At 53.1% G+C, this 15,971-nt stretch overlaps 1 protein-coding gene across 1 annotated transcript in view; it reads left to right on the top strand.

The window, feature by feature from the left end:
- The window catches only part of LOC105419488 (histone-lysine N-methyltransferase 2C-like), a 41,010-nt gene extending 36,113 nt beyond the window's left edge, over positions 1-4,897 (top strand). The window contains 17 exon segments of the mRNA XM_029832315.1: positions 135-313; positions 390-526; positions 978-1,236; positions 1,414-1,472; positions 1,896-2,009; positions 2,085-2,300; positions 2,302-2,457; positions 2,459-2,791; positions 2,793-3,204; positions 3,293-3,429; positions 3,529-3,570; positions 3,573-3,744; positions 3,847-3,929; positions 4,016-4,132; positions 4,208-4,281; positions 4,440-4,548; positions 4,632-4,897. Coding sequence (XP_029688175.1) covers positions 135-313; positions 390-526; positions 978-1,236; positions 1,414-1,472; positions 1,896-2,009; positions 2,085-2,300; positions 2,302-2,457; positions 2,459-2,791; positions 2,793-3,204; positions 3,293-3,429; positions 3,529-3,570; positions 3,573-3,744; positions 3,847-3,929; positions 4,016-4,132; positions 4,208-4,281; positions 4,440-4,548; positions 4,632-4,724 — 2,692 coding nt within the window. The 3' untranslated portion in view covers positions 4,725-4,897.
- The last annotated feature ends 11,074 nt before the right edge of the window (positions 4,898-15,971 follow it).

A 15,971-nucleotide genomic window follows, 5' to 3' on the forward strand; every position in this document is an offset into this window, starting at 1 on the left:
TTTCACTCTCACTTCATGCTGCTCCAGCGTCGTAATATCCCGAAATGAACTATTCAAGCCGCCATCTCCGGATGGTCGATATGACTTGAGCAGTTTCGACCGAGGTCTCTGTCTCTATCTTGACTTGACAACAGCAGACAGGAGCCTTGCAAGGACAGAGACACGCCTGACAGTTTTGTTCCATCCTCATCACCTGAGAGTGTGTTTGGCATGGAGATTAGCCGCTACCCGGACCTGTCACTGGTGAAGGAGGAAATGCCGTCCCCCTGCCAATCTCCTGTCCTCCCCATGCTTCCTGCAGCCGATGGGAAAGGTAAACGCAGCATTCGGATAGCCTAGTCTTGCTACAGAGGTGGAGAAGTGATCATCCTTCTCATTTTCTTCTCCAGGTTCAGCAATCAAATTGCAGGATATTAAAACGGAGCCTTCTTCCATGTTCCTGGGCCACCCCTTTGGTTCCATGTCTACTGAGTCCAGACAAGGGCTGGTGTCTGTGGCCATCACACTGAGACCGGCTGCAGCAGAGGTGGGGGTGCTACTTTGTCTTAAAATATCCCACTTCACTCTCTGACCCCAGATAGTCAGAAGGAAGCCCCAAGAATGGATTTCCCTTCAACATCTGCCTGACAAGGATGTAGCGACCTTCATCCCTGTGGATGCCAGGGTACAGCCGGTGTCCTGTGTCAGCGTGGGGCTGCTTAGCGTTAGCATGTACATTAAAAAAAAAAATAGCGAGGTCATCAGTAACGTCCACTGACTGTATTTGTGTCTGTACATTACATGAACGTGATTCGTCACTCTGCATCACAGGGAAGCAGCTGCAAGCCAAGATTTAGGAAGGTGGTAACGGTCCGATCAATAATCTAGTGTGTGCAGCGTAGCAGAAAAGCTTTAGATGTGCACGTTTACGAGGCATTATACGATGACATGACACCATCGTAATATCACTGATATGTTTCATCCGTCTGCTCTTACAGAACATCACAGGGGTCGTGGCAGCCATTTCAGACTTGCTGTCGGTCAAGATCCCCAGTAGCTACGAGGTCAGCAGCACCCCAGACAGGGGGCCAAGAGTGGGCCCTCAAGGCATGGAGGCTCACGCCCCGATGCTGTACCACGGACAACGAGACAACGGAGGACTTCACATACGGCCGGGACACATGATGCGGCCCAGTGGGGGACATGAGCTGATGCAGCAGCAAGCACATAACTTCCCGTTCCATCTGAACAGAGCAGGTGAGAAGCAGCCATAAGAGCTCCACCTGAAGACGTTGGAACGTTGTTGACACATGTTCCAGCATTAACGTTTAAGAGACGTTCCTTTGGCTGCTGCTGCAGGTTTAGGTTCGAGGGCGGGATGAGAGGATTCCTGCCAGCCCTGGGTGTAAACCTCACTGGTGCTGCCACTGTAAGGTGGTGGTTCTGGAAACGGGGTGCAGAAATCCACCAAAGATCTGCCCGTCCACATCAAGGTATCCAATTCATCTGGTTTTGAGCATTTCAAATGATAAACAGGTCAGCTGCTCCTATTAGACCAACGACTATTTCACGTTCTGATAGTTTGAGTAGGGTCACCAGGTGTCGTTCCTCGATGCCCAGACATTCAGGAATATATTATCTCCTCTACGCCTCAAGGCTGGGACACGTGCGCGTGCACACGCCACAGCGATTCTGCTGCGATTCTGCTGCCGATTATGTAAATCCTGCCTGCTGGTGTTAAATCTATTTAGGATCACTTCCGAGGCTAAGCACCGTAGCCTTTAACTCCAGCATATTTGGGCTGTTTAAATGTTTCTGATGTTTATTTCATAAGTTGTTTTTTACACGTCTGTGGAGCTCCGGCCCTCCACAAAGCTCTCACTCCGTCTCTTGGAACTACTGATTTGTCTTCTTAGGAATCAGGCGTCCGTTTAAAATCGGAGGAAAACCTGGTGTTCTGCAGCCACAGCTGCTTCCTTCTCTACTGTTCCTCATCTGCCCTGCAGTCCCGAGCGTCCGTGGAGAGAAAGGTGTGTAGGACACACAGATAAACCCGGGCTCATGGCATGTCCTAGCGACGTCATGGATCTTCTCTTATCTTTCAGGAATTAAGCTCCCCTCTCCCAGTGTCGGAGCACACGGAGAGTCTTTCTAAAACGCTGCACCAGTACAGTAACAACATGTCGTCGCTGGACGTCCACTGCCTGGCCCAGCTGCAGCCGAAGCAGTCTCCTCCTTCCACCACCGCCTCTCTCCTTTCCCACAGCAGGGACGCGTCCAGGATGGAGACCAAATCGGATGCCATTAAAGTCACGGTGAAGCTTGAAGGCCCGGCCAAGATCCCAAGATGGCTGGCACCAAGGAAAGAGGCAGAAGGGGCTTAAATGGAGGAAGTGGACGATCCAGGTGGTGGTACCGCGGGGGAATTCCCAACTTCCTGATGAAGACAAGATCGATGAGCTCCTGAGCCAACTGGGCTGCCTCTCTTCGCCCCCCCGCTTTGCTCCGGGACCACAGACGATGCTGCTTCTGCCACCAGTTCGGAGACGGGCTCACGGATGGCCCGGCTCGGCTCCTCAACCTCGACCTCGACGTGTGGGTTCACCTGAACTGCGCCCTGTGGTCCACGGAGGTGTACGAGACGCAGGCCGGCGCCCTGATCAACGTGGACCTGGCCCTGCGGCGCGGCCAGTCGGTGCGCTGCGCCTACTGCCAGCACACGGGGGCCACCAGCGGCTGCCACCGCCTCCGCTGCACCAACGTCTACCACTTCACCTGTGCTCTGCAGGCCCAGTGCCACCTCTTCAAGGACCAAGACCATGCTGTGCCACGCCCACAGGCCCCGGGGGAGCGCGGGACACGCGCTGGAGCACGAGCTGCGCTGCTTCGCTGTGTTCCGACGCGTCTACGTGCAACGAGACGAGGTTCGCCAGCTGGCCACCGCTGTCGGGCAGCCCGAGCTGGGCTACACCTTCAGGGTGGGCAGTCTGGTGTCGCATTCCATGGGCCAGCTCACCCCGCTGCAAATGGCCGCCTTCCACTCCTCCACCGCCATCTTCCCGGTTGGCTACGAGGCCTGCCGCATTTACTGGAGCATGCGCCATGGCAACCGCCGTTGCCGCTACGTGTGTTCGGTTGAGGACAGAGAGGGGCAGCCCGAGTTCACCATCAGAGTGGTGGAGCAGGGCTACAAAGATCTGTTCCTGACGGACACCTCAGCCAAAGGTGTCTTTATGGTTTCATGTCATTCCCGTAATTCTGTTTCTCACACTTCTGTCGGTCACCGTTGTGTTTTTTGTCTCGCTGTGATCAGGGGTGTGGATAAGGTCCTGGGTCCTGTCGCCGACCAAAAGGACGGAATCGGGCACTCTGAAGCTGTTCCCCGTTTACCTGAAAGGGGAGGACTTGTTTGGACTGACTGTCCCCGCAGTCACCAAGATCACCGAATCGGTTTGCAGCGGTTTTTCCTGACACGGACGATGTTGAAGTTCAGATGGATCCCGCGTCGTCAGCACCACTTCATCCCCTTTCCCCCTCTTTCATTTTCAGCTCCCGGGAGTGGAGGCCTGCGAGAGGTACTCGTTTCCGTTACGGGCCGAAACCCCCTGGTGGAGTTGCCCCTCATGCTCAATCCGGCCGGCAGTGCCCGCGCTCAGCCGAAGACCGGCTCCCCGTACACCTCGCTGAGTCATCAGGTAACACCGGGTGCTGCTCAGCCACGGAGCTCTATATGAGCCGTTTCTAACCCTGGATTCTCCTCTGTACGTCCCATCAACCACCTAAAGGCCCCAGCAGCAAACTGTACCCAGCAGCAGCGCCCGGTCCCAACCAGAACGTTGCCCAGGGAGAAGGGAAACAAGCCTCCAGTGGTGCATCCCAGATCTTCTCAGTACCGCTGGATGAAGAGCGAGTGGAGAGCCAACGTCTATCTGGCTCGGTCACGCGTTCAGGTGATCTGGGCTCCTCGCGTTAGCCTCAAATGTTGCTGCTGCACTCGGGTTGGTCACAAACGCTCATCCTGACCGGCCTTTTCCAGGGCCTGGGGCTGTTCGCTGCTAGAGACATGGAAAAGCAGACCATGGTGATCGAGTACAACGGAACCATCCTCAGGAAGGAGGTCGCCATCATGAAAGAGAAGATCTACAGATCTCAAGTAAAAAGCCTCTCGTGGGTTGTCTGTTTTTCTGGTCGAGGCCTCTGTGTACTGACGGTGAACCTTCCCTGACAGAACCGAGCAGTGTTCATGTTCCGCATCGACAGCGAGCATGTTGTTGATGCCACCCGCACCGGAGGGTTAGCAAGGTAGAACCCCCTTTCATTCATGACTCGCACCTTCGTACGGATCAGACCTTTCGTTGTAATCATGTGTTTGATCCTCGTTTCTGCTGCGACCCCATGAATCTGCTGCTTCCAGCCTCCACATCCATTCGCTACAGTCACGTTGCTTCTGTGGTTCTCAGGTATATCAACCACTCCTGTGCGCCCAACTGCGTCGCTGAGGTGGTCACGTTTGAGCGAGGTCACAAGATCATCATCAGCTGCGTCCGCAGGATCGCCAAAGGAGAGGAGGTGAGCGTCCCTTGTTGCACCCTCACGCTAGCTTTTGGCCAGGGGGCAGCCCTGACCCTTCCCTCCCCTCCTCCTGTCTCCAGCTGTGTTTGGACTACCAGCTGGACAGTGCGGAGGGCCAGCACAAGACAGCCTGCCACTGCGGAGCTCCGGAGTGCAGGAAGTGGATCAACTGACGAATCTAAACACATTCCTCGCCGTGACGTGTGTTCGCTGCCATCTCTGCACAGAGGAAAAGGCCTTCGCACTCGAGCAGAAGGGCCGGGCCCCGGAGAGGTGAACGGATTCCCACGCACGTTCATCGGGGCGGGGCGAGGCCACCTGACCAGGATGTGACTTGTGCCATATGTGGGGGCTCTGCTGCCAGACGCCTCCGCCAGTATGTATGTATCTGTGTGTTTGGAGTACATGAGGTGCGGAATCCACCAGCGAATGGGAAAGCACTGTGCAGGTGCGGCCTTATTGCTTATTAAGGGCAGGCCCTTTGTTTCATACTGTTAATGTATACGTATGACTAAATGTAGACATCACTGAATGAGGAATGTACAGCAACGAGTACTGCGAAGGGAATATTAACTTGCACTAAAAAAGAAAATAAACAAAAAACCCCACAGACACAAACTTTAAAGATTACTTGATTCCATGAGTCAGTTTTATCATAGGTCTCTGTCATGTGATTTGTGTGGAATTCGAGAGGTTTTTGTATTTATTACCGAGTGAATGAATTTTATTCTCAAAATGATGAGATTGATTTAAAGAAGGCTACGTTGCTATTGTTTTTGGAGATCGAGGAAGACATGCTGTTACTTTTGTATAAATGTACATAAAGAAAACTATAGGAATAACCGACCAAATACTACCTTAACCTTCTCGATGTTTGGCTGTTTTGTTTTGTTTTTTTTTAATTGTTTTTTTTCCTTTTGTTCTATTTGTCATTGAAATTTATTCTAAAATGGACGTTATTTCATTTGGAGAGTATATATTATGATTATTCTGTACAGAATTTGTAATATAACCACAATAATTCACAAAGTATTTTTCTTGTATTAAAGTAAGGTATTGTAGCGTAGTGTTTTGTGACTTACACATACTTTGACCACTCAAAAAACAAAAAAGAAATATTTTTTGTCGACTAATGTAAGGAATTACCAGAGGAAAAGAGGTTCACGTAGTCAGAGATCGGTGTGATCTGTTTGCTGTCGATCACGGTTTGATTTTAAAGAACTGTGAATTAGATTTAAAAAAAAAAAAAAACCCAAAAATCCTTTTTAACTTTTTAACACAAATAGGAACATTGACGTGTATTTTTGCTGTTTTTTCGTTCCGTTTTGTTTTTACCTGTGCTTTTAAAAAAAGAAATAACTCAAGGTGCAAGCGTCCAAGGGAGCCGTGGGGAGTCCGTCGACCCGGTGCTGGAGGAGCAGGAGGAGCGCTCCTGCCCAGAACTGCCCGACCTTGTACCCTTTGGACCGGACACAACGTTCTCCGGAATCAGAGACGTTTCTTACACTGACACATCGACGGTCACGTGGCAGAGAAATGGAAGTTTTTTGCGTGCACAATTTCAAGTCGACTGTAAATTTTGGAGGGCAGTCTGAGAACTTGTAATGTATATGGCATGTATTTTTTTAACTTTCCGAAGACTCAATTGTATATATTTTCTCAATGAATGGTTGTAACAAAATTGTTTCTTGGATATTTTTCTTCTCTTGTATGATATCATCCTGCCAGTGTGTTTGTGCAACTTTTTCTTGGTCGTGTAGTCCCGATTTTGTTTTCTTTCTTTCTTTTATTTCCTTTTTTTGAACTGCCTTTTGAAGTGTACAGATTATGAGGTTTGGAGTTTGTGGAATTGAATTTAGAAACATTTACAAAAATAAACTATTTTACATGTTCCTTGTGTTAGTGATTCCAGCCAGATGAAGGAACTATTTTCCTCTAAAACGTTCTGCCGACGAGAAGCGGCTCCTCGGATCGATTCTTCCCTCAGTATCGATCCGACTCTCCCGATCCAAACCTCAATGCTGGGTGACGTCATAACGTTGGCTTCTGACGCATCAGCTGCGCAACAACCTGCGTCCTGTCGGCGGTCACGTGACTCTGTTGTCGCGTCTGACGTCGTCCTTCTACGTCAAGCGCCGACCGTGGCACTCGCATCGCGTCATTCTCGCGGGTTGTCCCTCCGCGAGCGGGCCGCAAGGATAGTGCTGACACAACTGACGCGAGGCGGCTAAATAGCGCCATATCCCTCAGCTGCGTAAGCTGCGCGTGGACGCCGCCAAACTACGAGTTTTAAAGCCCGCGTAAACTTGGACCTGCGGATTTCATGCCGTGCGCGGCGGAGTAATGTTGTCGAGGTTCCCGCTGGTCTCGGACTGACCCATCAGCACACGCGCGCGCTTCGGATTGCGTCACAGCACCTGTAAACATTGTGGCGCGTGCCCTGCCCTCTCAGGCCGAGCCTACTTCCGGGTGGACGGAGCAGCGCTGCAGCGTCGGAGGAAGTTACTGGACAGCCGAGGGAAGGGGCCGCCTTATTTACCTTTACGAGCCGTTTGTGGACGCCCGCCCGCCCGCCCGGAGGAGCAGCTCGGTGACGGGCGCTAGCTTGATGTTGTGGGCTTTTAAAAGATGGGAAGCACGTTTGATGGAGTCCGGCAAGAGTTCAAAGAAAATGCCCGAAGAAGAGGAGAAGTCTGCGGATCAACATGCCCGGTGAGTCGCTCAACTGTCCGCAAATGCGGCTCGTCTCCGTGCGTTGTGGCCGCGGTGGTTGCGTGTGTGCGGGAGCGTGATTGACAAGCAACTCGTCACAGTTGGTGTGTCACTAATGTGCAGCTAGTTCAGCCAGGATGCGACTCTTCTTTATTCGGACTCACAGTTTGACCGCGGGAAACTGTTCAAGTCACTTTTCAGGTTTTTGTCCGGATGAAAGCGATAAAGTCTTCATCGGAAAAGTGAAATCGTTCCTCCGACTTGCTCGTGGAGGTTTCCAGAACCTCGGTGCTCTGCTCTGCTTTTGCAGGGTGTGTTGTGCACGGGTGCACCGATGATCAGGCTGTTGCGTGGCCGCAGAGCGCGCACATCTGGTGCACACCGATGCGGGTGAACCCACATGGTCCAGAGGAGCTGGAGGCCTGTTTTCTTGGCCAGGATCCACCAGATCCACCTACTACAGTCAGTTAGGGTAATTGGGCCTTGTGTTGGGTTTGTGTCCCTTACAACAGCTTGTAATCTACACATTTTAACCCCTGTTCTAAATGCTCTTTCGCACGTCCCTGTGGAATAAGCTCAGTAATTCGGCACCTTCTACCTGCTGCTCCTGGAGGTTGCTGCAGCTTTGCCTTATCGTCTGATCTCCGTGCACGAGCTAACAGTCGAGTGCATTTGCATTCACTTTGCAAGGAGCCCTAATGATGCTGGCGCCACACGGCAGCCCTGGAAAGCCGACTTTGGCCTTTGGTTTTCCTCACGTTGTTTGATCCGGTCTGGTGCCGTCCGACTGGGATGGATCGCTGCTGACTCACATTCCCAATCGCTCCTTTGACTGGAGCCGTCGGGACAAGCAGATAAACTGGTCTTTTAATGAATCCTCCTCTCCTGGCAGCATGTTAAACTCCCGGGGTGTTCCCATGTCAGACTGTAACAGCAGGACACGTTTCCCCGAACGGGAAATATTCAGTTTTAACTATTTAGGCCACCAACGTCTGTTCCAATGTGAGCGGAGCCGACCGTGGAGCGGGAGGGGGCACGGGGACCTCCGCTGGTGACGGCTCGCTCTGTGTTCCTGCTGCATTGGCGAGCAGCTCACCTGTACCAGCAGGATGGCTTCACCTGTCCTGTACCAGCAGGATGGCTTCACCTGTACCAGCAGGATGGGTTCACCTGGACCAGCAGGATGGGCTTCACCTGTACCAGCAGGATGGCTTCACCTGTACCAGCAGGATGGTTCACCTGTACCAGCAGGATGGGTTTCACCTGTACCAGGAGGTGATTTCCTGACTTTCTGTGCTCGACTGAGGAGAAGCTGCCTCCAGCTTGGCTCCTTTGTCTCTATTTAGTGGAGGATCTGGGAGAGGGAAACATGAGGCTGGATTACAGACAGTGATATTAGCCTCCACGTAACCAGGAATCACAGCATAACCCACAGGAAATTGACTTTCCGAGCCAAAGCGGGTCTCTCTCCTTTAGTCCTGCCCTAATTGCCCGGCCTTGGGTTGGTTTGGACAGAGGCGTGTGCACCTCTGTCTTCAGGTGGTGTGTAAATACTGGATCCTGTTTGTGTTCCAAAAGGATTGATTAAGATCCCCGCTGGCTGTTCACTTGCTGCTACCAGCTCTTGCGCAATGACGGTGGGAGCTGCACGCCAACAGGAGAGATGGGTGTGTGCACGCTGGCTCCGGAGCGGCGTGCACACAGACGACAGCAGCAGAAACCAAAGAAGAACCCTTTCTGCCCTATTTAAAAGGCTTTGATGTTATTGTGGGAGCATTTCTGGCGCCTTCAGCTCAAACCCTCGCGGACCTGCAGGGTTTTATCTACTTCAGCTGTTATGAAAAACCTTCTTTACTTTTTCCATGTGTGCTGTAAACACACCCTCCCTGCAGCCCAGCCAGCGCCGCCGCGGCCCACGAGGGGTTAACGGAGCATGCTACACCAGCGGTGGGAGGAGGCTCGCGGGCTTCTGCCTCCCAAGCCCGAGCGGCTGCCATCTCGGCCCTGTTGTTTTGGCTTTCTGCCTGTTTTACCACGTCAACGACTGTGCAAAGGTGCCTCGCAAACACGGCGGGTCGTAAAAAAAATACCATCGTAGTTGTCAAACAGGAGTGCTGATTGTCTGCTGTCACCACTGCCTGGTGCGCGTGTGTGTGTGTGTGTGTGTGTGTGTGGGGGGGGTGACGGCACCAAACACAGCGTTCATGTACTTCAGCTGACGCGGCACAAAGTTGGTGCCTTTTTTAAGAGCTCATTAAAAGTGGCAAAACGTGGTTTTTGCCCAGAACGTTGAGCTCCTCTGAGGACAGAACCAAACCCTCCGTCTTTGCGGCACCTTTGCGTTTCCTTTCTTTTCCTTTATCTGCCTGCGTTGCACTTTGCCCCGTGATGTTTCTGCTGTTTGTGACGCACCCTCAGAGTGTCACAGGGGCTGTGTCGAAACAAGGTGTGTCCCATGAGTCCCAAAAGAAGAAGTAGTCCCAATAGCAAACGCACAGCTTTGCTTTCCCCATCAACCAGTTCTGTGTGCCTCCAAAGTTCTCCTTTCTATCCGAGAAGGGCATCAAATTAAGGAAGGCCTCTCATAATGAGTGATATAAGTGATTCTTCATTTATTCTCATTGTAATATTTCTGCCTCTTTCCCTCAGGGGGAGCGTTTCATTCGCTCAGCCAGCCCCTCCAGAGCGGGCTGTGCCTTGAGCCCCGTCCTCGTGGCGCCCTGCCCTCAGTCCGCTCCGGTGCATTCAAGACCTCCTCAGGTTCCCCTAAAACCATCTTCCCTTATCCCTCCCCTCACACCTCCTCGCCCAAGTCCCCCCGACGCCTCAGCTTCAGCGGTATTTTCCGCTCCTCCTCCAGCTGCTCGTCTACAAGCATCAAACTCTTCTCCAGGACCAGAAGAGGTAACACACACACACACACACACACACACACACACAAACAGAGAGCTGTTGTTTTATTTGAAGGTGAGAGAAGCCCAGAGGGAAGTGAAACACAATAGATAAAGCCGTGTCAGCTAGCTGATGTTATGAGTTTCCTGCCATGCGAGTGAAACCACACACAGGAACGCGCGCCTGTCTGAAGGAGATTGTCAGATGAGACGTCAACACGGCGAGTTGCACTTCCTGCTGCGCCCGCACGGGGGGAAGCATGAAGTGCAACTCCAGATGACCTTGTAGTTTAAGTCAGCAAGACAGGCCTGCGGTAACGTCCTCTAAACCAACCCCCCTGTCATCGCTGGAATGACGATCTCTTACAGGTGTCAGCAACTTTCTCCAGGAAAGAGCCAGTTTAAATCCGGTGTGCCAACTGACTTAGTGCAGCAGAAATAAGGACGGACCTGGGCGGGTTTTTGTGGTTGCATAACCAAAACCAGCCTGTTGTACATGGAAAACAGGCTGGAAGCAGCATCACACGGCACGTCCGTGAGTCATAAGTTTCTGGCTCATAAATGAGCCCTTCTTCTGCTTCCTCACGGACGAGCGGCTCTGGCAGCTCCTGGAGGACGGGAGGGGCCCAGAACTAAAAACTGAGAACGTTCCTTTTTCTTCAGCACGGTAACCAAACAAAAAACCACACCCAAGCATCTGCGGCAGTCTCTCCATCTGCTCTGATGTTCTGCAGACAGGATGTGGTTTAGCCCCAGATATCCTGAAGAGGACCTTCTGGTGAATGATGTGGTGAGAGGGGATGGGATGGAAACGAGCAGGCTGTTCAGATCAACTCGGCTACAGCCCGGAACATCCTAATCTTAGTTTAGGAATATTTTTGTAGACCCCTCTGCTACCACAAGGGGGTGCTGAAGAGTCTTTTCCATTTCTTCTATAGAATAGGGGAGAGATGGAGAAATGTTATGGAAGCATGCTTTTTTAATTTGTGTGTTTCTAACTATCATGTTCATGTCCATTATTGCCATATTCCTTAAGCCTTTTCCAGATTCCTCTTACTTCCACCTGGTCTAAAGGTTACTGTCATCTGCACATTGGTCAGCCTCTCACAGCTGAAGGCAGCTTTTATCGCCTTATCTGGAAGTTATCACACTCTCTCCCCCCCCGGTCGCTCTCTGTTGCTACTGTGTGCTGTGTTGTCAGTAAATAAAGGAAACCTGGGAGTTTTTGCCTCTCATTAATGAACCGCAGGCCTTAAAAGGACATTTGTTTTTTTTTAAATTTATATAAACTGAACAATATCTCAAAAGTCACATCACGATTTCCTCGGAAAGAAAAACTCATCAGAAGCGATTTGAGGCTGTCGGACTTTGACGGGCCTTTTATTTCCTCGCCACCACGTTCGGCCCCGCGGCGTATCAGGATCCTCTCCTGAGGGGCCGAGGGATACTGAGCGGGGGTGTTCTGATCAGCCTCAGCAGGCTCACATGACGCCACCGAGCTGCAGGATTTCTGAGCTAAAACCCAAATTCGGAGCAACGGGAACATTTCTGGAGCGGCGGGTCCAGGCGAGATGTGCCGGCGCTGACGCAGGCTGTTGGAATGCTGCTGTATCCCTCACAGACCGGCCATCCTTTTACAGGCTGCTGCTATATTAGACGCCACCCACAGCTGCACCTGACGATTTACAGCACCGGTGCCGACGCGCTCGGGCCACAAAGGCGGTCCGGTCCAGCTGTTGCAGCGCCGGCAAGCAGATATTTGCCCGGCGGAGGACGCGCGCTGCTCTCACGGGTTTGGACCCCTCGTTGGAAGCTTCATTTTCACTTGAACTTTTAGTCCGGAGCGCCAGAATTCCGCTTGGACTTGTGTATCTGTTCCCAAAGGAAGTCCAGACTCGATTTCCCTCTGCTCTCGTGGGGCAACACTCGGACCTACTACTTTTAAACCTTTGATCCAGTCCCCAAACAGCTGTCGAGCGTTTGACTCTGGGACCGTTTGGACCTGCGTCCCTGCCGTAATGTGGATTCTGATGGTCAGCTTCAGCTTGGAAGCCCTCACTCGATGCTTTCCATGAAGAGGGTTGGCAGCCTGAGGAAAAGCAAGAAACGCAAGGAGCAAGATGGGCTGAGCGGGAGGCACCAGTCCGAGGCGTCCTGGTCTTTGTGGTAACCACAATCACCGCTTTAATCCTCCTCTAAGTGCACGTTTCAGTCTGAACACGCACGTGAGGCTCATGATTTGGTGCAGAACGTGGTGCTCCATATAGCTCAGGAGCTGCTTCTCTGGCTGCTTCTCTGGTTTCACAGATGTATCTGGTGCATCTTGACTGCACACTGACCTAAATGGGGAAGCTATCTATAGAAGGTAGCGGCTAGCCGCCGCGACAGGAGGCCGTGCACGTGTCGCGTGGAGGCCGCCGCGACAGGAGGGCCGTGCACGTGCACGTGTCGCGTGGGAGGCCGCCCCCAGCGGAACTGTTGCAGCTCCTGCTCAGCGTTTGCTGATATCAGAAGCATTTCAGATCAAATCCAAACGGCAGGTTGGACTTTATTCCTCTGACTCAGGATGTGGTTGGTCCTTTAGGTTTTCCCCAGGCCGTCCCTCCCCAGGCAGAGCTGCCTGATTTAGAGCTGCTGCGCCTGGATGAGGCCAGCGGAAGCTCCGTCACCCCTCCTCCACGTCCACGTCTTGGATGTGCAGCTGAGTGTGATCACAGGATTCTACTCACCTCCGCCAGAACCAGGAAGGGTGGTTCTGCATCATGTATTTAACCCAGCAAAAATAGGCCCAACTGGTGTCACTGACCATCAACAACCGGCTATTCTTAGCAGCAGCGAGCAGCAGCAGCGCAGCAGCAGCGCAGCAACGAGGCCTGCGGAGGCCCCGGCTGCACTTTAGCCCCTTTAGTCATTTAGAATTCAGCTCTGTGTTGGTGACAAGATGGAGGAAAAAATAGGGAATGAGAAAAGAGGCCCCCCCGCCTCCCACTGTTCTGGCCATTTAAATCCACCCATCATCAGATTCTCTTCGGTGTCCCAGAAGACAAAACTAAAAGCTGCCTCTCCGGTTTATTTCCCCTGCAGATGCCGGAGGAGGTGATATTCTTCCCACTTTATTTATTCCTTCACACAGTTTGATGCGACCCGTAACCAGGAATCGGCTGCTCTCACCTCTGTTTCCCAGTTCTAAGGTGGAAACAAACACCAGTGCCACCAGTGCAGGGGGGCTCTCGGCCCCGCCGTGATCTTCTTCTGTGGAATGTGCCGCAGCAGCTCGGCTAAAATAAGAAGGCCACGCGGCGGGAGCAGGGCGGGCCAAAGGGGGGCCGCTACATGCCAACTAAATGTCAGGAGATAGCGTCGGGGGGGGCGCGAGCAGCCGGCACACGGACGGAGAAAATCGATGATTCCCGCACAGCCGCCCAGCTGGATTCAGCACCAATGATGAGGCGGATTTAAAACAGAAAGCGTTCTCTCGAGCGTGGCGTCACACATCACGCCGGGGGGTGTTGGGGGGGGTTGAGGACGCGGCAGGAGTCACCTGGAAGGCTCCCGGCCCAGCGTGGGTGCAGGCCAGCTGGGAGGAGGCGGAGCCCCGTGCTGCTGCGTGTGTCAGAGGGTGATGGCCGCTGGCGGGGAGCACGTGGACGCCCGTCATGTGACTGACGTCACCAGCAGCTGGCTGCTACGCCGGCCGCCCTCTGCGGGCTGTAGTCAGCCCAGTTCTGGTTGGGAAACCTTTCTTAATCAGGGAAAAGTCTCTTAAATCGATGAATCGTAGCACCGCCGGCGATATTCCAACGACCCGTTCTTTCGTGTCGCGCTTCCTGCTGAAAGGTTTTGCATCGGTATCCGCTGGTGATGTGTGAGCCCCCCCCAAGAAGGTCCTGTGCATGGGTGGGAAACTGGGAGGTTTCTGGGAAAGTGTTGTGTGGAAGGAGCTGTCAGTGATCCTCCAGCCTGTTTGTGTCCGTCAGACCGCCGCGGCGTCCTTGTGGCTGCCCTAACAGCGCCTTCCTCTCCCCCTCCTCACAGCCTCAGGATTCTCCACGCCACCAAACACCCCCACCCAGTCATGCAGCCAACCAGTGTTCACCCAGGAGGCCCAGCCAAGCACGGCCGACGCCGAGAACCCGGACGCCAGCACGCGGTCCCGCTCCATGTCCACGCCCCCGGATATAGGACAGCGCCTCACTCTTCCCGCCGCCAAGCCTCCCATCCCTTCCTCCAGCCCGGCGCCGTCTCACTCTACCTCACACGTGAGTCCAACGGCAGAAAGAGAGCGTGAAGCGAGGTTCCCCTCCGGTTCCCAGGGAGGGACGGGTGGTTTCTTGCTTGGATAATTAGCAGAAAGCTCTTGTGATGAATTAATATTGCATCTGCAGCTTGTGTGGCTCTGCTACAGACCCAGGACCGTGCTACAGACCCAGGACCGGTTCTACAGACCCAGGACCGGTGCCCACGGTCCGGCGGTCATTAGTCATGGGGGTGGGGGGGGATTACTGCTGGCGTCACAGCGCAGCCACTCCTGCACCTGCAACGCCGCAGGACAACCCGAACAGTCAGCTGTGCTGGGCTGCTTGTGCCCGAGCCAGAACCAGAATCGGAACCAGACGTCCTGGTAGAACCTCGGACACCCCCTCCTTCACTTTGTTGGGGAGATTTCCTCTGATGGTGTGATGAGGCGTCCTCGGCTTCTTGTTGCTAAGCAACCTGAAGGATTTCCTATTATGGTGAAGCAGCCAGGTTGCTCCAGCATGAAGGGGCGTGTCCGCCGTGCGCCGTTGCTTCCTGGTTATTTCCTGCCTGTCGGTGCCCCCCCATCGGTGAGTGAGCGTGGGCTGGATTGGATTTACTGTATTTTGTATCAAATGTGCTCAGCCCCGTTATTGGGGGGGGGGGGTTCTGTTCCGGACACCGCGGCTCTGCTGCTGCAGCAAATGGTGCTGGACTGTTCCATTCTGCTTCTCCCGGCGGGGGGGGTCGGGCTCCGGGCGAGCTTTCAGTCCGCTTAATTTGCGTTTAGTTAACGGACGCGGAGGAGCCGCATGTAGCCGAGAAAAGGTTTCGGTGTCGGTGGCCGTTGTTCCCCTTTGTCCGTGTGGGTGTTGGCGCCCCGGGGTTCACCGGGAACCGGTGGGACCAGTGGGCTCTACCGGGGGGGGGAGTCGCTTCAACGCCGCTGCTCGCTCACGCATCCCGGCAAAGTTTGTGTCGCTTTCTGCGGGGGTTTGTGCTCGCCTTCACCGCACACCTTGTGCCTTTCTGTCCCCACTCGCAGGTCTGCGGTTTGTTCGAAGGCATGCTGGAGAAACTTGACCTAGACGACGACGGTAAGTAATTAAAATATTCGCTGCTGCGCAACAGAGGCGAAGTTTGGTCGGTCGACTTTGTGATCCATCGCAAATATTTCTCTTATTTCTAATCGAGGAGCCCGCAAAATCAGGCAACGACCCGCATTCATAACCCGCGTTTTTAAATGAATAGTTAGGAAGCAAACTTCTAAAACTGGAGCTAAATGCAGCCCTGCAGCCAGACTTTTAATTGTGATTATAATCTGCAAACATCACTTCCGTTTTTGACAACAACCATCAACGTGTCGAAATGCTGCAGCCGAGTGTTTTTCCTTTCCACCGTTTGTGTGGTGATAGTGGCCGAAGCAGAGCTTAATTATGACTACAGGCATCAGGTAAGTGGTCCAGACCCATAATTGCTGTTGAGGCTGTGTGTTTTGTGTCCATTATCCCCCCCCCCCCTGAAAGTATTTCCTGCTCTTTTTCCTCCCCACAGCTGCTGAACCAAGAGTGATATTTACAT

Source organism: Takifugu rubripes, unplaced genomic scaffold (genome assembly GCF_901000725.2).
Source record: "Takifugu rubripes unplaced genomic scaffold, fTakRub1.2, whole genome shotgun sequence".
Lineage (NCBI taxonomy): Eukaryota > Metazoa > Chordata > Actinopteri > Tetraodontiformes > Tetraodontidae > Takifugu > Takifugu rubripes.